The sequence below is a fragment of the Equus asinus genome, chromosome 2 (genome assembly GCF_041296235.1).
Source record: "Equus asinus isolate D_3611 breed Donkey chromosome 2, EquAss-T2T_v2, whole genome shotgun sequence".
Lineage (NCBI taxonomy): Eukaryota > Metazoa > Chordata > Mammalia > Perissodactyla > Equidae > Equus > Equus asinus.
The window spans coordinates 17,361,653-17,386,547 of record NC_091791.1 but is presented as its reverse complement, the minus strand read 5'-3'; the positions used below and the strand labels follow the sequence as shown (position 1 = coordinate 17,386,547).

Below are 24,895 nucleotides of genomic sequence, written 5' to 3'. Positions count from 1 at the left end.
TAATGTTGGCTTCATAGAATGAGTTAGAAAGATTCCTCTCCTCTTCAATTTTTTGGAACAGTTTGAGAAGGATAGGTATTAAGTCTTCTTTGAATGTTTGGTAGAATTCACTAGGGAAGCCATCTGGTCCTGGACTTTTATTTTGGGAGGTTTTTGATTACTCTTTTGATCTCCTTACCGGTGATCGGTCTATTCAAATTCACTACTTCTTCTTGATTCAGTTTTTGGAAGGTTGTATGACTGTAAGAATTTATCCATTTCTTGTAGATTATCATAGTATTCTTCTACAATCGTTTGTATTTCTGAGATGTCCATTGTAATTTCTCCTCTTTCACTTCTAATTTTATTTATTTGAGCCTTCTCTCTTTTTTTCTTGGTGAGTCTATCTAAAGGTTTGTCAATTTTGTTTATCTTTTCAAAGAACCAGCTCTTGGTTTCATTGATTTTTTTTCTATTTTTTTTTTTTGTCTCCATTTCATTTATTTCTGCTCTGATTTTTATTATTTCCTTCCTTCTGCTGATTTTGGGCTTGGTTTGTTCTTCTTTTTCCATTTCCTTTAAGTGCACTGTTAGAGTGTTTATTTGGGACTTTTCTTGTCTGTTGAGGTAGGCCTGAATTGCTATAAGTTTCCCTCTTAGAATCACTTTTGCTGTATCCCATAGATTTTGGCATGTCGTATTTATATTTTTATTTGTCTCCAGGTATTTTTTGATTTCTCCTTTGATTTCTTCATTGACCCATTTGTTGTTCAGTAGCATTTGTTTAATCTCCACATTTTTGTGGCTTTTCTGATTTTCTTCCTGTAGTTGATTTCTAGTTTCATAGCTTTGTAGTCAGAAAAGATGCTTGGTATTATTTTGATCTTCTTAAATTTATTGAGACTTGTTTTGTGGCCTAATATGTGATCAATCCTGGAGAACGTTCCATGTTCATTTGAAAAGAATGCGTAATCTGCGGATTTGGCTGGAATGTTCTATATATAACTCTACTAAGTCCATCTGGTCTAATGTGTCGTTTAAGGCCAATGTTACCTTATTGATCTTCTGTTTGGATGATCTATCCATTGGTGTAAGTGGAGTGTTAAGGTCCCTTACTATTATTGTGTTACTGTCTATTTCTCCTTTTATGTCTGTTAATAACTGCTTTATATATTTATGTGCTCATATGTTGGGTGCTAGATATTTATAAGTGTTATATTCCCTTGTTGGATTGTTCCCTTTATCATTATGTAGTGCCCTTCTTTGTCTCTTGTTACAGTTTTTGTTTTAAAGCCTATTTTGTCTGGTATAAGTATGGCTACCCCTGCTTTCTTTTCTTTGCCATTTGCATGGAGTATCTTTTTCCATCCTTTCACTTTCAGTTTGTGAGTGTCTTTATGTCTCAAGTGTGTTTCTTGTATGCAGCATATACATGGGTCTTTGTTTTTTTATCTGATCAGCCACCCTATACCTTTTGATTGGAGCATTTAGTCCAGTGACATTTAAAGTAGCTATTGATAAATATATGTTTATTGCCATTTTGTTACCTTTTTTTCCCCTGGCTGTTTTAGTATTTCTTCTCTGCTCCTTTCTTCTTCTCTTGCTCTCTTCCCTTGTGGTTTGATGGCTTTCTTTAGTAATATGTTTGATTTCTTTCCTCTTACTTATTTGTTTATTTATTATAGGTTTCTGGTTTGTGATTACCATGAGGTTCCTATATAATATTCTATGTATATAGCAATCCATATTGAGTTGATAGTCTCTTTAGCTTGACCTCTTTCTAAAAGCTCTTAAGTAGATTTCTTATTCTCTCATAGAGCACGTATTACAATCATGATGCAGACAATGTGATATATTAAAAAACTATCACATCACTGGAACAATATCAGAATGAATGGACAGCATTAAAAAAAAAAACTCCTTTAAATTAGTGGGATGATTGCTGCTAATGGGCAACGATGAAAAATAAGGCTACTGAGTACTGAAGATAAAGAATAGTTTCATCCAGAACCCTGAAGCCATATTTTACTCCCATTGGGTTATTATAAAGAATAACAGCAGCTTTCAGGATCTCTTTTTCTTTTAATTATAGAATCCATCTATTAACTAAACCACTTTCCTCATCTCATTACGAGGTGGGTTCACTTTCTAAGGTTACAATGGGAATTAGGTTCTACTTCCTTCAGCAGCTGGAATTCTTTATTATTCAGTTCCTGCCTTTTGCCCTTTCCCAGAGAAATTTCACAAACAATCATATAGCTTCAGCCACTATCTAGATGCCAAACACTTTCAAATCCTTCTTCCCAACATAGTATCTTTTTTTCTTTTTTTGAGGAAGATTAGCCCTGAGCTAACATCTGCTGCCAATCCTCTTTTTGCTGAGGAAGACTGGCCCTGAGCTAACATCCATGCCCATCTTCTTCTACTTTTTATATGTGGGACGCCTACTCCAACAGCATGGCTTGCCAAGCGATGCCATGTCCACACCGGGGATGTGAACCGGCGAACCCCAGGCTGCTGAAGCAGAATGTGTCCACTTAACTGCTGTGCCACTGGGCTGGCCCCCCAACACAGTATCTGTTGAGTGCTAAGCCTACTGGACTCTGGATGGACCATGTGTACTCAGCCTCAGTGGATCCCAGACTGAACACTATTAAGTGCTCCTGTATTTCCTTAGTTAGTGGCAACCATTTGTCTACCCAGGCAGTCCAACTGGAAACCTGGATTCGTCTTCACTCCTCACGTAAAATCAGTCCTCAAATCCTATCAACCTTAACTTTAAATGGCTCTTAAATCTGTCCCTTATTCTCTACCACATCTGCTGCTACCTCACATTATTTCCACCTGGACCACCATTATACCTGCCCCATGAGTCTCCCTGCCTCCAGTCTGCATCCTATGTATCTCTCCAACACAGCACTTATTACTCAGTATCATAAACGTTGCTTATTTATGTCTCTTCAAGTACCTCGTGAGTTCTTCGAGGTCCAACATGGTATGTTGTCTCTTTCTATTCTCAGCACTTAGCATAATATCCTGCATGGAGTCTGTGTTCAATTAACATTTACTAACTGGATAAATAACTCCTAGACCATCAGATGCCAAGATGTCAGAAATTTCAGGAAGTGAGATGAGTTCACCAACAAAATTTCTGCTCACCGACCCTGACCCTTTTACAGCTAAACCTATGAAGTCACGGGCTGGTCATTGGTTTCAGTTTGTGCTATGACCTTTAATTCCTCCACAGCAACCCTTCCCCACCTTTGTACTTGTCTAGATCTTATGTAAGACGTTCAGTGTCCTCTTTCCCCCTCTCCTTTCAAAATCCATTCTTAGTGAAAGAGTTCATTTCTGCTTTTTATTCCTACAGGTATTTGCATTTACGAGCTTTCCTCCTAATTGTGGAAAGCCACTTCTGGTTCCATTCAAGAACTGGGAGGCTTTGGCAACATGGTATATGGGGAAGGAGAACTGGGTGGGAAGGAGAGGAGAGAATTCGAGGGAGAAATTCTGGCTGGCCCCAAAATCACAGCCAGAATCTGAAGGTTTCTCCTCTGCACTCAGCCAGCTCTTGAGCGGAAGCCCAGTCTTGTTGTAGCAAGTGCTCTCCACCCAAAATCCTCTGTCCCAGGGCATTAGCTCACTGTCGGAACCTGGCACCTCTACTTATATGTAACAAAAAGAAAACAATACTGTGGTTTTAAGACTTAGCTGTAGTCAGGGCCACTTAAGTTAGGGGGAAAACAGCATTCCTCAAGGAGAAGACTTCTGTTTCTTCTGGGAAACCATCCTAATGGACTTGTAAAAAGTAAAAACCCTAAGGAAATTTAGAGTCCTGATCTGACAGTAGAGAAGGAAATTGGAGTCCTTGGGATGGAGAGAAGGGTCTTTGTAGAGAGAGGAGGTGCTACCAAGACAGTGGCAGGTGAGATTCTGAGTAAGTATGAGAAATGGCCCTCACTGTACTTTCCGCTCAATTTTTCTGTGAACCTAAAACTGCTCTGAAAACTAAAGTCTATTAATTTAAAAAAAGAAAGAAAGAAATGGCCTTGGCCAATGACAGATTTCTTGTTCCGGAGACGGCCTGAGCATATTAGGGCAGTTGTTGCCTATTCTGTGCTATAAATTCCTTCCATTATCTAAACCTTCAGTAAGTCTGCTGAAAACAGCTGCCTTGTGTGGTGGTACTTCGGAAAAGGTGACCAAGGTGGGGTGAAGCAATGCAAAAGGCATAGCACTCATAAAGGGGAGACCACGAATTTGGTACTGGCAAGAGTTGGCAGCAAGAGGGGACCACAAGAATGCAAACCTCAAGGAATCTCTAGAACTGTGATGGCCTGTACGTAGCCACTAACTACATGTGGCTATTGAGCACCTGAAATGTGACTAGTCCAAAGTGAGATGTGCTGTTAAGCTAGAATGAAAAGTTATATATAAAGAATGTCAAGCATCTCAATAGTTTTTATACTAATTTTACATTGAAATGATAATATTTTGGGTATATAGGGATAAATAAAATATAATGTGAAAGTTAATTGCACCTGTCCTTTCTTACCTTTTAAATATAGCTATTAGAAAGTTTAGAACTACATATGTGGCTTCTATCATATTCCTATTAGACAACAGTTCCTAGAATCTTGGGGAAAAGGCATGAACTTGCTAGAATACAAAGAATGGGGAATGTAAACCACTTTCTTTGGATATTAAAGAAAAGGGTGACCACAGGAAGTCAGGGACATAAGATAGTAGATATTGACAGATTAAGTGTGATAAAATATAAATTTACAAGAATAGATAACATATTTTAGCAAAATTTTGTTAAATTAAATATAATTTCTACAAATAGGAAGTGCTCTTAAAATATGATTCAATTTGGGGGCCAGCCTGGTGGTGTAGTGGTTAAGTTCACATGCTCCTCGTTTGAGGTCTGGGGTTTGCAGGTTCAGATCTTGGGCATGGACCTATACACCACTCATCAAGCCATGCTGCGGCAGCATCCCACATACAAAATAGAGGAAGATTGGCACAGATGTTAGCTCAGTGACAATCTTTCTCAAGCTAAAAGAAGAGGATTGGCAATAGATGTTAACTCAGGGCCAATCTTCCTCACAAAAAGAAAAAAAAATATGATTCAATTTGTACAAAAATTCAACTTTTCAGGAATACATTGATAGCATGAAACAAATCATATATGGTACAACTTTCCAACATAGACAACTTACATTCAGTCCTTAGATTTAAACTGGAAGAGAAAAAAGCAAGGAAGCTTCCAGCCCACGGGGGATAAACGAACATGTTTTCTAATCTCTTGATGTGCTGAACAGTGATGACCCGGACCTGAAACTAACACTGTGTAGTTTCAACTACAAATATAAAATACGTACAGGGCTACAGTTGTTTATAGATTGTATTTATTTCATACTCAACCTACCCCTTGAGCCATGTCTCAGGAAATTTAAGATAAAAAAATAAAACAAAATATAATGCCTGACTCCAAGGTAGCCAAAATCGATGTAACCAGAAAGCATTTTTTTCTCTGACACGCTACTTAAGAGGCTTTACTTCAGTGCCTCTGGGTTCTATATTATACACATACATGGTTATGCATGTATGGAATCGGCAAACTTCAGACCCAGGGTGATTTAAAAATCACATGATCTAGTCTCTTTATTTTGTAGATAAGGATGTGGAGTCATAGTGATACATGTAACTCGCTGAGATCACAGAGCTGCTTAGTGGCAATGGCAGGACTCGAGTGACACAGAGCAACAGTGCAGTCAGTACCCTGGGTGTGACCCTGATGTTTCCTGCTGACCAACTTGGGTTGTCTGAAAACTGGGGATTTATGGTACTGACTCATACGGGTTTTCAGGAGGATTAAAGAATCTCTCTATCTAAGATGTGCTTTACAGCCGTCTGTAATCTCTGTCATGCTCATTGGGAGTTAAGCTCATGCCCTCGCTTCTCCTTCCATCTTTTCACTCGCGCTATATGCGAGTGCTCTTTCTCCTGAAAAGTTTACACTCTGTGGAGCCCAGAAAAGCCCCCATGCCTCCTTTGTTCACATATTTGAGGGTCACTAGGTAGCCTGGAGTCTACTTAAGAGGCTGCCTGGCTATGGACATAATGGCTTATGACAGCAATGCTGAGTTCACAACCTAAAACACAAAATGGAACGCGGTTTCCAGGGATGAACGTGGTTACCAGGTGCACAGCGCAGAGTCAAGCTACAACGCAGCTCAGTCTTGTCCGTCTTCCGTCTCTCTTCCTACTTCCCTCCACTCCAACCTGAGCTACACAGATGTGCCCTCAGCTCAAGTAACCTGCTTCTCAAATAAACACATAAAAATCACTCTCTTCTTCTTTTTCCCCACTCAGCCATGCCCTGGCTCCAGAATAACAGGTCAGCATATTTCATACCAAGATGCCTAGTTATAAATCCCAAAACAGAGGACTGTTAATGGAAATCAACCACAAATTGGTACCTTCTTGGATGGGAGTTATTTTTCTTCTTGGAGGCCTTCCAAGCATTCTTGCTTAATTCTCAGTTCTCAACATACACACACACACACACAAGACTGTACATACCTCACAGGATCCAGTGACTTAGAGCCCTAATCTTACAGGTTTTCCAGCCCTCCTATAGGTAATGGCTATTGGGACAAAGTTACTTTTGGGTAGGAATCCCTCATTTCAGAGGAAAAGAAATTTAAAGGACAAAACATAAAACTGAATTTTTACTGCTCTTCCACAATTAGTCCCTGCTCCCAGGGTCAGGAACCTCAGTGAACACTCAGAGGCCTGGGTACCACTGGTCTTGGGGGGACTCGGTCTCTCCTTTGAGTCTAATCTAATCCCAAACTAGAGAAGGTAAGTGATTCCAGGGCTTCTGAGCACATTCACTTATCATCTGGCGACCTGGTGTGGAGTTAAGAGGATGGGCAGACCCCAAGGCAAGCACCGATTGTGACTTGCCACTAAGCCAGGAAGTGGGAGGCACCGTACCTTTGCAGGTGAAACATTTGATGTGGAAATGTTTGGTCTGGACCCGAAGCACTTCACCTTTGCACGGCTCCCCACATTTATGGCAGTGAATGACTGGCTTCTCGGATGGGTGGTGAGGGTCCTGCGGGTGGGCCACTGAAAGAAAAGCAACAAAAGACTACATGAGAAGAAAGCATTCCTACAAAAGGGATCTTTATAGGCATGCATAAGTATCTCCATAATTTTGGTATCAAATAGCCAACATTGATTCAATAAGTATGAATTCAGCACCTTCCCCCATGCCATAACCATGGGGATACACAAATAAATAAGAAAGTTGTGGCTTTAATAGTCCAGTAGGGAAAACACTGGGCTTGTTCCTCTGGGAGCCAGCACTTCTCTTTTGTCTTCCCAAACTTCTCCAGGACTACATAATTGGGTCATTAACTATAGAATCTTATTGGGTTCAGCATTTTGTAATATGTATTTGTAATAAATATGTCTTTATCTTGATTTAGAAAGCAATCCTTTCAGAGAAGAGTTCACTGCAAACTGTAAATTCCTTGAGGATGGGGACTATTTCTTAAAGTTCCTTTTCCTCTTCCCTTTTGTACTTCTCCTTCCTTCCCTGAGCTCCTCAGAACATAGCAGAATGCTCCTGTACTAAAAGAGCTCAATAAATGTTTATTTACTTAATAGTTAGTATGTGCTGGCTGGTTTCTCATCTGCTCTACCAGTGTCATTCCTGATCTTAATTTGGCGACTCATTTAACCTGTTGGTGGCCTATTATGAGCCTCCTGTTGTGTGCATAGTTTCTGATACACACACTGCAGGCAGTAATTCTTTAAAAAACTAGTTAGTGACGATGTAGATCTCTCTGAACCTCAGCTTCCTCTCCTGTAAAACAAAGGGGGTTGGATCAGAGGATTTCAAAGCTCTTTGCAGTCTCTCAAATCATATGATGGGGCTTACAGGCATTATTCTCTCAGTTTCCAGAGTGAGGTCTTCAGAGAACAGAAGTTACAGAGATTGCCCTGCCCCAGGAAGGAGATTTACAGCCTCCCCTTTACAAAGGACTGAGGGAGAAGGCAGCGAGAGGGCACCTGTGGTTTGAAGCTAACCAAAGGTCTCATTTAGCTTGCAGTTTCCCAGCCAGAGAATGCAGATGGATACTTTTTGTTATTAAATTCCTTTTCTGATCTGGGTCCTCAGAAGGAGGAACTTTGTGATACATAAAAATGTGTTACATAAGTAACTACATAAGCATGATATGGGATATGAACAGTGAACCTAAAATTAATCGACCAACACAAAGAACAAAGATGATGTTTTTCCTCAAATGGTAAAACCGGGCTGGACAGGAGGGAGATGTGGGAAGATATTGCTGAAACTCCATTTAGAAACACCTTGCAGCCAGGAGCATTCCGTACACCACGAGTATAATGGTTCATTGTTTCTCTCAGACCACTGTAATGTTCTCATTTTGCCTGGAAAGAATTTGGACAAGACAGTCCAAGTAATCCATTACTAGCTAAATTCTGAGAGACAAGGTGGTTCTTGTGAGCTGTGGACCAGGAGCAGGTGTAGTTTCGGGTTAAACACCTGAGCCGAGGTCTCAGCGCTGGACTCCGGGAGCATCCGGCAAAGGCACCAACATTGTGATCCACCTGCGTTTCCTTATCTACCTGCTGGGATCTCTCCCCGCACCTGTACTTACAACAGAAGTCAGCATTATCTATAGGAATTAAGGAGGGGCATCCTTTCAAGATCTCTAAGCAACCATTGACTTTTAAAGTGATGTGTAACAAGCCCAAAAATCTACTCACCTGGGCATTAAAAAAGAAGTTTCCCTTAACAATATCTGCTTCAAGTGCTAGTGGAGAATATGATGCTTTTTTTTTTTTTTTTTAATTCCTGCTGCCTACAAGAATGGAGGAAAGTAATACTTACTGAGCATCTGTCTCCTAAGAGCACAGTGCTAGGTGCTTACACACACGTCATTTTATTCCATCCTCACCACCCCTCTCTCTCAGTGGGTAATATTGTTTCCATTCGACAGATGAGGAAATAGAGCCTCAGAGAAGTTGATCAACCTGCCCAAGTAACAGTAAGCAGACGCTCAAAGATCCACACCCAGGTCTTTCTGACTCCCAAGCTCATGCTCCTCCCCTCCCTATCTGGCTAAATCAGAAATTGTATTAAGCCAGGCAATGACTGTTATATGTCAATGACGGATTTAGTCAAGCTCAGGCACAGTGCTAAAAGCAGCAGCTAGGACTTGGTTTATAAAGGGAACACACACGGAGTATGCAAAATTATCACTAGGTGGGCATGGCACCCAGGTGGTAATCCTCAAGGTGGCTCTGCTGAACCAGAACCCCTATGCCATGTATTAAAAATGCAGATTCCATCAACAGATGAATGGATAAAGATGTGGTATATATACACAATGGAATACTACTCAGCCATAAAAAAGACAAAATTGTCCCATTTGCAACAATGTGGATGGACCTTGGAGGTATTGTGCTGAGGGAAATAAGTCAGGCAGAGAAAGACAAATACCGTATGATTTCACTCATATTTGGAAGATAAACAAACACACAGATAAGGAGAACAGATTAGTGTTTATCAGAGGAGAAGGGGGCCGTGGGAGGGCAAAAGTGGTAAGGGGGCGCATATGTAACGTGATGGATAAAAATTGGACTGTAGGTGGTGAACGCGATGCAGTCTGTACAGAAACTGAAATATAGTGATGTACACCTGAAATTTACACAATCTTGTAAGACAATATAATCCCAATAAAATGATTTTTTAAAATGCAGATTCCTCGGCCCCATTGAACTAGGCGTACGAGTCGGGGATCTATCATTTCAGTAAGCCTCTCAGGTGATTTGTCTGCATCCTACATTTGAAGAACTATTTACCTTTAGAATTCAGACAATACGGATAAGCAAGTTACAGAGAAGAGGGAGAATGAAGAAAGTCATGCACAAGACCATCCTCTTCAGAAAGAGTATCAGCACACAGCGGATCTCCTGACCCCAAGGGAGAATGCATTTTTGGATAAGACACTGCACTGCAGTTTCTCTTGACACTTGAATTTTTCATAGCTAAGCAAGCAAGCCCTGCTGAGTAACGATGAGGGAAGGAAAACATTTCACTTCTTGGCTTTTCCCTTTGTCTGAACAAAGGTGCCAGTGAAAATGCTGGCACCAGTCACAAAGGTCAGAATTGGGATCGGTATCTGCATTTTGCAAGCATTTCCCTTTGGAAATATATATTACAGTGCGAAGTCCTCCATGCTCAGAGATGACCTTTGCTTTCACCCCGAGATGAGCAGAGACTATATCATGTGTACTCACCTTCCCATCGTACATCAGCCTCGGCAGACACATATCAGAACAACCCACTTGTGAAGAAATGGGCTTTTCTTGTTAGAGAATGACAGAATCAGAAGACCAAAAGAGACTCAGTGTTTATTTCATCCAAACACAAATCAGTGTAGACAAAAGAATCTCTCTCCTTTTTGAAGACTGATAAAGAGGTTTATTTTACATAACTGCCTCTGGCAGTTTGGTTAATACCAAATGTATGTTCACTGGCTCAATTCTACTTTTCTAAAATATGCTGAGTCAGTTGCAATATAGTGAGGACATTAACTCTGTACTCCTCTTAATTGCCCTTGGCTCTGGTGGTAATATTTTACTTGAATGCTCCGTCTTTCAGAGCTTGGGTGGTCCCTACTCATTCTCCTGATAGGGAAACTGAGGGCAGAGAGTTTCCTTGCCCAAAGTCACCAGCAAGTTATCAGCAGAGATACACTCAGCACTCCTTCCCAGCTCTTTCTACTGTACCAAGGAGTCAATCATTTACCCTGGAACTCAGGAAAACATGGTTAAAATTTTCCATGGCTCATCAATTTGTTGCTAAAATAAGAAGAGTACAACGAAGAGCAAAAAGCATGGTTGCCTACCTCCTGAATAATGAGGAAATATATATGAAGAAACAAGTCTGTTTGCCTGAACAGGTAAAGGGATTCCTCCACCGCAATATATGCAGTTCGGAGGGATTCTGGCTGCTCAGATAAAACAGCCCATCGCAAGGCTAACTGAGAAGTTTCACGTGGTCTTTCACAGTCAAGTAAGGCAGGTTAGCCACATCCCTGAAACTCCAGTGTAGGGCAGGAATCAAAAGTTCCCCTTTGGAAATGTCTATTAGCTATCTCAGGCAAGGAGACTGGGGGATTGAGACCTTTAAGAAAATCTCAGGAAAATTCAGTGCCCCCAAGCAAAGGCCAACACAGGCTGTAAAGGGAAGGCCAAAAAGAACAGGCAGAGCTCCTCCTTCTAATTCAGAACCAGCCTCGTCTTGCCCAAGCTATCTCCATCTGGGGGACAGACCGTGGATCTGGACCATCAGAAAAAGAACATCTGAGGAAGCATATTTGGGATAAAAATCTCCTTAGCAGGGGACTATCACAACCTGTGATGGTGTACTCAGTGTGAGTTAGAACTTGCCCAGGGTTATCTGAAATATTCAGACTCAACCAGGGAACAAATCCCCCCTCCCAAGTACCCTTCCCTCTCAATAGCACCAGCACTCCCTTAACCAGCCTGAGAAACTACACAGCGCTGTGTGCCTGGCGGCTTTCAAAGCCCTTACCTCTGTGTTATCTCATTTCACTCTCACCAGAGCTCCACAAAGTAGGAAGAACAGGGACTGGTAACTCTATTTTACAAATGGCCAAACTGAGACTCAGAGGAACAAAGTGACTCACGCAGGGTGACACAGCCAAGAAATAAAGAGTCGGGCATTAAACTAATGCATTGCTCCTTACACCCAGACAATCCCCTAATCACCGACGCTGGGAACCTTGCCGTCATCCTAGATCCCAACCTCTCTTTCATCTCCCAATAATTCTGTCCACTCATCCCTTCACCCAGCAATGAATCCAGCCTTCAACTCCTTTTTCTCAGATTGCTGAGTGTTTCCTACTCTCTGGAACCTTCTTCTCCAATGCAACCAGCAAAGAACAGGCCACTCAAAGAGGTGAAGCATCACCCCCCAACCCCACCCCCCAGCTCCTTAAGTGCGGGCTGCACTTGGTGACTTCCTTCCAAAGAGGACAGTATGGAAAGGGGGGAAAAAGAGTAACTTTACAGTGGACAAATCTGACAAACACTACCTCAGCCAGGTGGTCAAGGTCAACACCAACAGTGATAGTCATGTTGATAGCACCTTAGATGTGATGTGAGGAAACTGGCCTTTGCCTGCGTGATCTTCCTTCCCCACGACCTCATAATCCTAGTCTAACCATGAGAAAATTCCCAAATTGAGGGATATTCTACAAAAACCTGACCAGCACACTTCAACATTGTCAAGATCATCAAAAACAAAGAGGAAAGTCCTCTTGCCACGGCCAAGGGGAGCCTAAGGAGAACTAACGATGAAATGTAATGTGGTACCTCAGAACAGAAAAAGGACATCAGATAAAAACTAAGGAAACACGAATAAAGGATGGACTGTAGTTAATAAAGTATCAGTATTGGTTCATTGATTGTAACAAAAGCATTATATTAAAGTAAGATGTTACTAATTTGGGAAACTAGGTGTCAGGTATATGGAAACTCTCTGTACTACCTTCTTGAATTTTCTATAAACCTAAAACTGTTCTAAAAGATAAAGTTTATTATAATAAAAAAACTTTTGATAGCTCTCTTGGTCCCAATTCATCAAGTCTGAAGTTCTCTGTCTAGCTTCTGAGATCTTCAATAACACGGCCCACCTTAGCTATTCAGATTCTAAGAAGGAACGACATTTGCTGAGTACTTATCTTAACTATATGTGCTAAACAGTCTTGAACTCAGGCAGTCCAACCCCAAAGAATGCACACTAAAACACTTTGCTATTTATGTGTGTAAATGTGCAAATCTCCCTTTGGTTGGGCCTTCTGACCACTTCCTAGCCTATGATCTCCATCTTCCCCACTGCCTTCATTCATGCTGGGTGCCTCCCTTGGAAAGGTTTCTCCAAATCAAACCTGACCCACAGGGCCCAGCCCAGATGCTGGTTCTTCTCTGAAGCTTTCACTCTGGCTTATATTGATCAAATATTCATTCTCCCCCAAGTCCTTCAGCACTAAATACCTGAACTGTCACCCAACACTTAATTTTCTCTTGTTTTGTGTTTACTTTGCTTTTGTTTCACAATGCATCAATCTCAATCCTACAAAATTGCATTCTCAATGGTCAATTCCTCCAAATTTCTGGGATACTTCTCATTTCACATGTCAAATAACCTGAGTTGTCATCTCTGTACTTCTCAGCTCAATTTTTGGGTCAGAGAAAATATGGTTACCACCCAATACCACTATACCTCCCACATGAAGTTAGAGAGTCTTGGACTTGTGATATCTCAATAAATATCTCCATAACACTATTATATTATAACAGGTACAATTATTGAATGCTTATTATGTCCCAGGCACTGTGATAACTAATTTATACTCACAATCAGAGGTAATTCTCACAGCCGCCTTAAGGGGGTGCTGTTTTATTATTCCTGTATGGCAGAGGAGGCCACCCAGGCTAAGAGTCAAATACCTTGTTCAAGATCACACCACAAGAAGCAGTCTGACTCCAAAGCCCACACTCTGAAGCTCTGGGTAGGGGATTTCCACAGGAAAGTCTTGTCCAGCATAGAAGGAAATCAAGCCAGTGCAACATACTAAGTAAATTCTGATGACACAGCTCAGAAGCAGTGGACACCCAGCTGCGTCATAATCCCAAAGGTAACCCCTGCTCGTAAAGAAGCAGATGGGAAATAACACTTCAAACACAAAAAGAAATTATTCTGGGCTGCAGCAATTTATGGGAAAAGAACACTTTCCGAGTAATGGGGATACAGGAAGGAAATGCAACCCAGCAGCAGGCAGGCCCTCCCTGTAGCCTCCACCCTGAGCAGAGACCTGGATCCAACCCTGTCCCTGGGGAGGATTGGTGTGGATTTGCAATCACAAAATGACACGCTGCTGGTAAGTTTGGTTTCTGCTTCAAGACAGGAATCGGATTCTCCTGGGAGTCTAATTTCAGAGAGACTGCTATTCTCTAGAACATTTTCTATGCTCTAGCCCATGAGTTCCCATTTAATTGTAAACACACATTGCAGAGCTGTGTTCTCCCCTCTCCTACTCCTTCCCTCCACCTCCTACTCCCTTTCTTGAAGCTAGAATGGTGCTGGTGTTGAGCCTAGGAAACAAGAAACTCAAGAGTTTAAATAGACGCACAGAGTGCTTAATTTGCAGTTTACCTAAAAGTCCACTTCCTGCTGTGGCAAGTGGTAGTTACTTGAAGCTACACACTGGTACCCTGTCATTAGTTGTCCAAAAAGATCCTTCTCTTTGATTGGCTTCCACGACCTCATTTTCCTATACCCTGTCAGTTTGGTAATCAGGATTATTACTCGGCACAAAGTGCAGGGCTATCCTGGCACAAACACTCCCAGAGGAGGCAGAAAGATGGCTCTGCTCTGATTTCCCCGCCACTTGTGGCTTTCCCCTTGTAAGGTGTTTTGAAACTTGATTTGCCTTCTCTGAGGCAACGCAATAGGTCCCCACCGTTCCTCCAAACAAAAAAGACAGCAGTCAGCAATTGGTCAGCTGGGCTCCTGATTATAGACACAGCCCAGGTTCAAATCCAGTTAATCTGATTTCCCCAAAGCAAAGAGGTACTAGGATTATAAAAATTCAACCAGGAAATGTCCTCCTTGTAAATCACATGATGCTTTTGCCCTGATGTCCTACACCTGCCTTCTATGTAGGAGGGTTAATCTTGGAAAGGGATTTAAAATCAGCTTGGCACCTAGCCTCCTCCTTTCAGACACACCTTTGGGTTGAGATGACTCACTGAGACAACACCCTCCTTTGACCTCCCGTAGCCTTCCTCTGATGGCACTCAGTAATTTGACTTTGGAGTACTGTCATTTGCATAAAGTCCCGCCTCTCCTCCCAAACAGTAACTAGAAAGGTCCTCAGATTAGGAGTTAGTTAGACCTGACTCCCAGGCTTCTCTCTCTTGCCACGTGCATCCCCGTCCCTGAGACTGTAAAGAGCGGCTAAGAATACAGGGTGGTGGTGGAGACCAGGGGGGTCATCTCCTCCTCGGAGCCCCTACAGCACCAGCCTGGTACACAGATGTCCGTGTCAGCTGAATGTCAAGCAAGACTGTCACAAACCTGTAGGAACACAGCTTTCTGAAGTATAACAAAAATCCTTTTTGAAATTTGATATAGCCTTTTAAGGTCACCCAGGGATATCAAATTGTCCCTGCACCAGCAATTCCATTTAGAGATGGATCAAGTCAAACAATTGGGCGGTGGCTTCAGCATGAACCCTGCTGGCAGAACATCACATCCTTATGGCCTGCTAGAGTGTCTGCTCAGTGCTGATTCTGCGATTGGGAGGGAGCGTGGTTCCATTGGAGCCATTTATGGGAATGCAAGTTAACAGAGAGGGTCACAGTCTACTAGCATTCAGGCCTACGGCCCTGAGCCAGGGTTATCTTAGGCAGGGTACCACACTGCCTTCTACCCCCTAATTCCAAATCCAGACACTTTAGAAGGGTTTTAAAAACACAACCAAGATGTGGATCAAAGTGTCCCTGTGAGGTACAACCAAAATCTCATAACAGCACTGGGAGCTCCCCAGCTGTCCTCGTCTCTTCTTTTGGTCTGCTTCTACTTACCGCCCAGGACACACCGGAAATTACTAACTAGTTAAAAACAGCATGTTAGGCGAATTAATAAAAATGATGAATATGTGTATGGTAATTCACAATTTACAAAAGGTATTCAAATATAATCTCTCTTTTGATCCCATCCACCTCAATTATCCTCATTCTACGAATATGAAAACTGAGCTTTAGGGATGTTCAGGGACTTGCTCCAAGAGTGCTGAGCTGAAGCTGACTCTTGCCAGTCACAGAGAGCTGACTGTGCACAGCTCTGCCCAACTGTGAGGTCAGTGACTTCACCTGAGTAGCATGAAATTGGCCATGGTCGGGGTATTTACACCATGGAAATTGGCAAACTTTACAGATCAGGGCCTTCCCCATTCCCCCTACCAGAGCTGGTTGTTAAACACTTACCAGCACACCACTGTGCCATGGTTACACGGCTAGTAGACCCAGGGGAAGGTGAGTTTGGGTGTTGATTCACAGAGCAGGCGTGGGAGCGTCTTTTCAGAAACAAAAATTTGAACCCTTTCTGAAAAGGCACTCCCACGCCTGCTCTGTGAATCAACACCCAAACTCACCTTCCCCTGGGTCTCTCCGGTGTCTGTACATCCAGGGGGGAGACAGTGTGTAAACATCCATAGGGAGACGAAAGCAAAAGACTCGTGTCCACAGCATCCAACATGCAGAGTCAGACATGATTTTACAAATGCTACAACTACTCTCTAGGTACTTAGGCTCCTCCAGACCTGAAGTCCTGGCCCATTCAAATTTTCGGGATGACATAATTTTGCCTGGTTACCTTTGCAAGAAAAGGCAAACACACATAATCTATACTTGTCACCTTGCCAGGTATTCTTCTAGTCATCCAGGTGACAGCATAATCATTCTCTCATTTAACTTCAGGGGTTCATCTGCTTGAGTGGGAGAGAAGAGACAGATTATCTCCTCAAGTTTAACGAAGCTTAGACCCAGAGAAGTCTACCACTGGGAAAGAAAAAATATGTTTGAAGTCCAAGATGGGACTGGGGAGAGAGGGGAGAGAGACATTTAAAAAATGCCTCCATGAAAAGTCCTAAATGTAACCTTCCAACCCTTGGGTAATAACTTCTTACCAACAGAGTCAACAATATTGACCAAGTGAGTGCCGCTGTGTGTGCTGTGTTGTGCCAGGCTCTGTGGGGAACTGCAGAGACAGACCACTCATGCCATCCCCGCCTCTGATGGCAGGGATCCCAGGTGTGTGCACAGCACACAGGAAGTCCTACCTGGGGAGTTGGTCAACACAGACAGAAAACCATTTGTCAGCTGTCCTGGGAGGTTAAGAACATAGGAGAGGTATGGACAATATGCTAGGACTTCTGAAGACAGAAGATGCAGTAGGCCAGGACTAATAGGTGGAGAAAGTTCCACAGAGGAGGGAGTAGAATTTCACACTGCAGGACAGGGGTGTACATGAAAAGGTGACAAGGGAACGATAGTTCAGAAAGCAGGGACACCATGAGCAAGGGCCTGAAGGTGGGAGAGCCAGGGCTCATCAAGGGGCATGTTCAGTAAGTCAGGCAGTCTTATGAAACAGAGGCTTCATGGACAAGAGCAACAAAAGAAGAGAGCTGTGGTGTTTCTCTCATGACATTCCTGTAAATCCCAGATCCTGCCCTCCAAGAGCTTCCAGCTTAGTAGTGTAGAAGGATGGAGGTGGAGGAAAGGGGAGAGAGAGAGAAAATGAATGGGAATGAGTGAATATGAATACAAGATAGAGACTAAATCATGTGCCAGAAGACAGTTGTAAAATGAGGAGAGAGAAACCAGAAAAATGCTTCAAGAAGGAAGCACCCTTCCAGCTGTGCCTTAAAGGAAGAGTAGGATTTAAACAGTAGGAAGGAAGAAGTCATCTTAGATAACAGGAAGGGTAGGATGAAGTATGTTTGGGGGACATCAGGAAATCTGGTTTGGGTGAAACATGGATTCATGGAAGCATCACGGAATCTAAAACAGTGAAGAGGTTTGCCCGGTGCCTTTTTCAAGGACAAGCTAAGGAACAGACTTTAAAGGTTCATGTCCCCTTGAGTTGAGACCTTGAGATGAATGATATAATCAGAGTATAGTCTAGCCTTCTTCTTAGGACCTGAGATAGGACTATTTTTCAGCTTATAGTGAAGACAAATTGGGAGCCCCGGACTGTGACATAATGGCTTTTGGGGAGGGGTCACGTCCAGTGGTGAGCTGGTCACAGCTCTAGTTCTGATCAGACAGACTTCGTGTGAATCCCGCCTCCACCCCTCTTACTCTGAGATCTTGAAACAAGTTACTTTTCTTCCCTAAGCCTCAATTTCTTCTTCTGTAAAATGGGGATAGAGCCAGCCCTGATGGCTTAGTGGTTAAAGTTCAACATGCTCTACTTTGGTGGCCCAGGTTTGGTCCCTGGTCACAGAACCATGACACTCATCTGTCGGTAGCCATGCTGTGGTGGTGGCTCACAGAGAAGAACCAGAAGGACTTAGAACCAGAATATACAACTATGTACTGGGGCTTTGGGGAGGAAAAAAAAAAGGAAGATTGGCAACAGAAGTTAGCTCAGGATGAATCTTTCCCAGCAAAAAAAACCCCAAAAAGGTCAGGATCATTTAAAAAAAACGGGAGAGGGGAGGATAAATCCTACTTTAACACTTAGGAGGATAAATGAGCTAATGCATGTTAAGTGCTCAGCACTTTTCGTGACAGATAGTGAGTGCTCAAGAAATGGAGCCATTACTGTTTCCATGGTGTTTCAGTGAGAGAATACGGCAGGTCATAGTTTAAGGTCCTTGATCATAAATGCCCATGTGCTACACCTTAAACTCAAATATGTTGAATTTCCAGCTCTGTTGTCTTCTGTGACTTTTAGCAACAGATGCACTTTTCTGCTGCATAATATCCAGTGAATGTTCTGTTCACCCAATAAATCTTACAGCTGTCAGTGTCACCATTTCAGCTTAATCCATAGGGCTGTAAACAGTAGGTTTGATTTAACAGCTTTATTGAGAAGTAATTCATATATCATACAATTCAATGGTTTTTGGTACATTCGCAGAGTTGTGCAACCATCATCACAATCTGGTTTTGGAACATTTTCATCACCCCAAAAAGAAACCTCATACCCATTAGCAGTTACTCCCCAGTCCCTCCCCTGCTCAGTCCCAAGCAACCACTAATCTATCTTCTGTCTCCAGATTTTAAGCAGCAGGTTTGACTGGTATCTGTGAGTCATTAGAAGGAACAACTCTATATACACAAACAGACAGGAAAACACCCAACACCTTCTACACGTCTCACACCTCGTTAGTGCATGAAATCCTCCCTGCTTATGTATATATTTGTTTTTCACCAACACATCCCCACCCTGACAAATGTCCTCATTATCCTTTCATCTCTGCTGCCCTCTTGGGAAGGAGCCCATAAAAAGACAAAAAAAAATGTGAATGAGATACCATCAGACCCAGTTTACGTCTCATATGGGAGGTCTTCACAAACACGATTTGCCTAGAGGTACTTCAATACCAGTGTCAGCACCAGAGATTTGCCAGAAAATTAGAAACAATAGGATATGCCTAAAAGAAACTGATCCCTCTCAATGAAACAAAGAGCTGGTTCTTTAAGAAGATAAACAAAATTGACAAACACTTAGCCAGACTCCCTAAGCAAAAAACAGAGAAGGCTCAAATAAATAAAATTAGAAATGAAAGAGGAGAAATTACAATGGATACCACAAAAAGGCAAAGGATTATAAGAGAATACTACGAAAAACTAAACACCAACAAATTGGACAATCTAGAAGAAAGGGATATATTCTTAGACTCATACAACCTCCCCAAACTGAACCAAGAAGATAGAGAATCTGAGTAGACCAATTACAAGTAAAGAGACTGAAACAGTAATCAAAACCTCCCCAAAAATAAAAGTCCAGGACCAGATGGCTTCTCTGGAGAATTCTACTAAACATTCAAGGAAGACTTAATACTTATCCTTCTCAAACCATTCCAAAAAATTGAGGAAGATGGAACACTTTCTAATACATTCTATGAGGCCAACATCACCCTGATAGCAAAGCCAGATAAGGACAACACAAAGAAGGAAAATTACAGGCCAATATTGCTCATGAACATAGATGCAAAAATCCTCAGCAAAATACTGGCAAACCAAATACAGCAATACATTAAAAAGACCGTATGTTGGGGCTGGCCCCATGGCCGAGTGGTTGGGTTCGCGCGCTCCGCTGCAGGCGGCCCAGTGTTTCGTTGGTTCGGGTCCTGGGCGCGGACATGGCACTGCTCATCAGGCCACGCTGAGACAGCGTCCCACATGCCACAACTAGAAGAACCCACAACGAAGAATACGCAACTGTGTACCGGGGGGCTTTGGGGAGAAAAAGGAAAAAATAAAATCTTTAAAAAAAAAAAAAAGACCGTATGCCATGATCAAGTGGGATTTATACCAGGGACACAGGGATGGTTCAACATCCACAAATCAACGAATGTGATACATCACATTAACAAAATGAGGAATAAAAAATCACATGATCATCTCAATAGACACAGAGAAAGCATTTGACAAGATCCAACGTCATTTTACATAAAAAAAAACTCTCAATAAAATGGGTATAGAAGGAAAGTACCTCAACATAATAAAGGCCATATATGATAAATCCACAGCCAACATCATACTCAATGGGGAAAAACTGAAAGCCATCCCTCTGAGAACAGGAATAAGTCAAGGGTGCCTATTCTCGCCACTCTTATTCAACACAGTACTTAAGGTTTTGGCCAGAGCAATTAGGCAAGAAAAGGAAATGAAAGGAGTCCAAATAGGCAATGAAGAAGTGAAACTCTCACTGTTTGTAGATGACATGATTTTACATACAGAAAACCCTAAAGAATCCATCGGAAAACTATTAGAAATAATCAAGAACTACAACAAAGTTGTAGGGTACAAAATCAACTTACAAAAATCAGTTGCATTTCTATACTCCAATAATGAACTAACAGAAGGAGAACTCAAGAATAAAATCTCATTTACACTCGCAACCAAAAGAATAAAATATCTAGGAATAAATTTAACCAAGGAGGTGAAAGACCCATACAATGAAAACTACAAGACATTATTGAAAGAAATCGATGATGACATAAAGAAATGGAAAGATATTCCATGCACATGGATTGGAAGAATAAACATAGTTAAAATGTCCATACTGCCTAAGCAATCTACAGATTCAATGCAATCCCAATCAGAATCCCAATGACATTCTTCACAGAAATAGAACAAAGAATCTTAAAATTCATATGGGCCAACAAAAGACCCCGAATAGATAAAGAAATCCTGAGAAAAAAGAACAAAGCTGGAGGCATCACAATCCCTGACTTCAAAATATACTCCAAAGCCATAGTAACCAAAACAGCATGGTACTGGTACAAAACCCAGAAACACAGATCAATGGAACAGAACTGAAAGCCCAGAAATAAAACCACACAGCTACAGATAGCTTATCTTCAACAAAGAAGCTAAGAACATACAATGGAAAAAGGAAAGTCTCTTTAATAAATGGTGTTGGGAAACTGGACAGCCACATGCAAAAGAATGAAAGTAGACCATTATCTTTCACTATACACAAATTTAACTTAAAATGGATCAAAGACTTGACGGTAATACATGAAACCATAAAACTAGAAGAAAATATAGGCAGTACACTCTTTGACATCAGTCTTAGAAGCATCTTTTCAAATACCATGTCTACTTGGACAAGGGAAATGAAAGGAAAAATAAACAAGTGGGACTTCATCAGACTAAAGAGCTTCTGCAAGGCAAAGGGAACCAGGAACAAAATGAAAAGACAACCCACCAACAGGAAGAAAATATTTACAAATCATTGATCCGATAAAGGGCTAATCTCCAAAATATATAAAGAACTCACACAACTGAACAACAAAAAAACAAACAACCCAATCAAAAAAGGGGCAGAGGATATGAACAGACATTTTTCCGAAGAAGATATACAGATGTCCAATAGGCACATGAAAAGATGTTCAACATCACTAATCATGAGAGAAATGCAAATCAAAACTACACTAAGATATCATCTTACATCCATCAGAGCGGCTATAATCAACAAGACAAAAGATAACAATTATTGGAGAGGATGTGGAGAAAAGGGAACCCTCATACACTGCTGGTGGGAATGCAAACTGGTACAGCCACTATGGAAAATAGTACGGAGATTTCTCAAAAAATTAAAAATAGAAATGTCATATGACCCAGCTATCTCACTACTGGGTATTTATCCAGAGAACTCGAAATCAACAATTCAAAGAGACTTATGCACCCCTATGTTCATTGCAGCATTATTCACCATAGCCAAGAAGTGGAAGCAACCCAAGTGCCCATCAACTGATGAATGGATAAAGAAGATGTGGTGTATATATATACAACGGAATACTACTCAGCCATAAAAAGACAAAATCATCCCATTCACAACAACATGGACGGACCTTGAGGGTATTATGTTAAGCGAAATAGGCCAGACAAAGACAACCACTGTATGATTTCACTCATATGTGGAAGACACACTAACACACAGACAAAGAGAACAGCTGAGTGGTTACCAGAGGGGAAGTGGGTTGGGGAGTGGGCACAAGTTGAAGGGGCACATTTATATGGTGACTGACAAGAACTGAAATTTCACAAGATTATAAACTATTATGACCTCAATAAAATAAATAAATAAATAAAATTTAAAGAAGAAAGAAATTGATCCCTCACCAAGCAAGGTGTTAGGAGGGGTTTATGAGACAGTTAAGAAGCATGCAAGGAGTCCGTGTCTTCAAACGGTGTGGGCTTTGGCTCATTTGTTCAATCTCTGCCACACACCAATCAGAATGATCTTTGAAGGACATAATTTGAGCAGATCACTGCCGTAATTAAGTAGTGCTCCAAGCAGCTTTCCCTGCACTCTCCAAGATGCCCTACTGTGGCCACAGAGCCCTGCCTACCTTTCCAGTCTCTTCTCTTGACCTCTCCACACCACTCCCAAGCTGCAGTTCCTGCTGCTTCAGCATCTCCTTTCACCTTCCCAGAAGGCTTGTCCCCCAGCTATTTGCAAGGGTGGCTCCTCTCCCTCTGGTCTCACCCTAGAGCATCTTATATGCCCCCTGTCACAGAGCCCTCCCCGAAGCAAATAAGTAAAGGCAGTCTCCCTGTGTCCCTGTATCCACCCCCACCTCTGTTTACTTTCTTTCTACTTACCACAGTCTAAACATTGTTTCTTTCTTTATTTTCTGTCTTCTCCACCACAAGGTAACTGCCACTACATTCCTAGGGACCAGCACAGTTCCTGGTACAAGTCTGTATGTATGTTCACTATATTCATTCATTTGACATTAGCCTGGTTTTCCGTCCCTCTTCCTTAGCAACAGCCTCCAGGTGAAACTGAAAGTTGGTTGAACACCTTGGGTTTACTAACAGTATCTACCAATTAGGTAATTTTGATGATGTCAGTAAACTCAACTAATGAACAAGACACAAGACTTCCTTAAGCCTCTGGCTCAGAAAAAAAACAAAAGCTTAAGGAATGAGCTTACGGACAGATCAGTTGTAAATCAACTCTGGCTAAGCTTCTCTCTGAATGAGAACCACCCCAGAAAGCACAATCTCCAGCTAAACTGACCCACGGGGAGGAGTGGAGGTGGCACCAGAGCCTTGGAAAAGCTAACTGCATTGTCCCCAGCACGTGACATGATGATGTGGAATGGCAGCAGGGACTGTCGCAGAGTGGGTGGTCAGCTTCCTCCACAAGAATCCTGAGCACAACTGGCTTCCAGCCTGAAACACTTTAAAACAGCTGATTTTACAAGGTCCACATGCTCCTGCACCAATCAGTATTGGACATCTGATTTCATTCCACAGCATAAAGATGAACTAGAGTCCTCAGCTTGCTTGCCCCAACGTGGGCATCAAGAACCCAGCAAGTAGGATTCCTTGGTGAAGTTCTATCACGGGACGGTAGGAATTACTGGCCACAGGAAGCCACTCGTGTGGTCCTGCAGTAGCGTGGGGCGACAAAGGTTTACGAAGTCTTGCTCTGCTTGAGATAAGCTGCGAAGAGAGTGCCCCGCAGAAATGCGTGGGGCTTCCCAGGCACCTCAACTCACCTATCCTAGCTCTACTTACTTGCCTGGGTCCCGAAACTAATCTGATTACTAAACGTCATATCACTGAACACGCAGTCCCTGATTTTACTCAGCCAAGAGGAGTAACAGCAGTCACAGCAGCAAGAGCAGACAACCACTGAGCTCTCGTTCACTGCCAGCCATTGTCTTCAATGCTTTACGTGCATTAATTGATTCTATGCTCATGACAGTCCTATGAGGTTGGTACTATTAATATCCTTATTTTCTGATGAGGAAGCTGAAGCACAGGGAGGGTGAGTGACTTGCCCAAGGTCACACAATTAATAAACAGCAGAGCTGGGATTTGAACCAGGCAGTCTGGCTGCAGAGTTCCCACGCATAAACACAACTTGTATTTCAGGCAAATCTATAAAATCTTGAAGGCTTAGGGGATAATTGTACAAAATCATCAAGGCAAATGGAAGGACAACTGTACCACAAGGGACAAATGAGAAAGAGATGGACATGTACAGGGAGGGGCTTCACAAGTCAGGCTCTGAACCTGTTGCCACTGAAACTCCCAGCTGAAGGCAGTTTGCCACTCCACCCAGTTATAAACTTAATTCTTCTCACCACCTACATCTAAATCTTATTTTCTCTGCAAGGGATCTTGGGCCATTTCCTTTGGCTCTAGGCTATGCACCTACCCTGTTGCTTAAATAACTCTATAGATCAATAGATCTTCAATTAACATTTATTGAGCACCTACTGCATAGCAGGAGCCACATTTGAAGCTTTTACACAAACTGTCTCATTTACATTAATCCTGACAATAAAGATATTAAGAGGGTAGTGTGGGTTTTCTCCCACGTTTTTATTTGTATCAAGTTTTAAGAAACTAAATAGACTTATATGCACAAAAAACAAATATGCTAAAATGCATGATGGCAATTGCCTGCCCCACTCCTCCCACCCTCCCATAGGCAAATGTGTTCAACTTTTGGTGTTTTTTTCTAGTCTTCATTGCTACATTGCTTAACACTGTGCTTACACCAACTCAGCCG

General features: G+C 42.0%; 1 protein-coding gene across 24 annotated transcripts in view; it reads right to left on the bottom strand.

The window, feature by feature from the left end:
• Positions 1-24,895, bottom strand: part of ABLIM1 (actin binding LIM protein 1) — a 290,205-nt gene that overhangs the window by 133,740 nt on the left and 131,570 nt on the right. For all 24 annotated transcript variants that reach the window (XR_011493660.1, XR_011493689.1, XR_011493684.1 and 21 more), the window contains exon 2: positions 6,985-7,119. Coding sequence is in view for 1 of the 24 variants with exons in the window: in XM_044750337.2 (XP_044606272.1) it covers positions 6,985-7,119 (135 nt within the window). In the remaining 23 variants the exon portion in view is untranslated. The remainder of the gene's footprint in view (positions 1-6,984; positions 7,120-24,895) is intronic.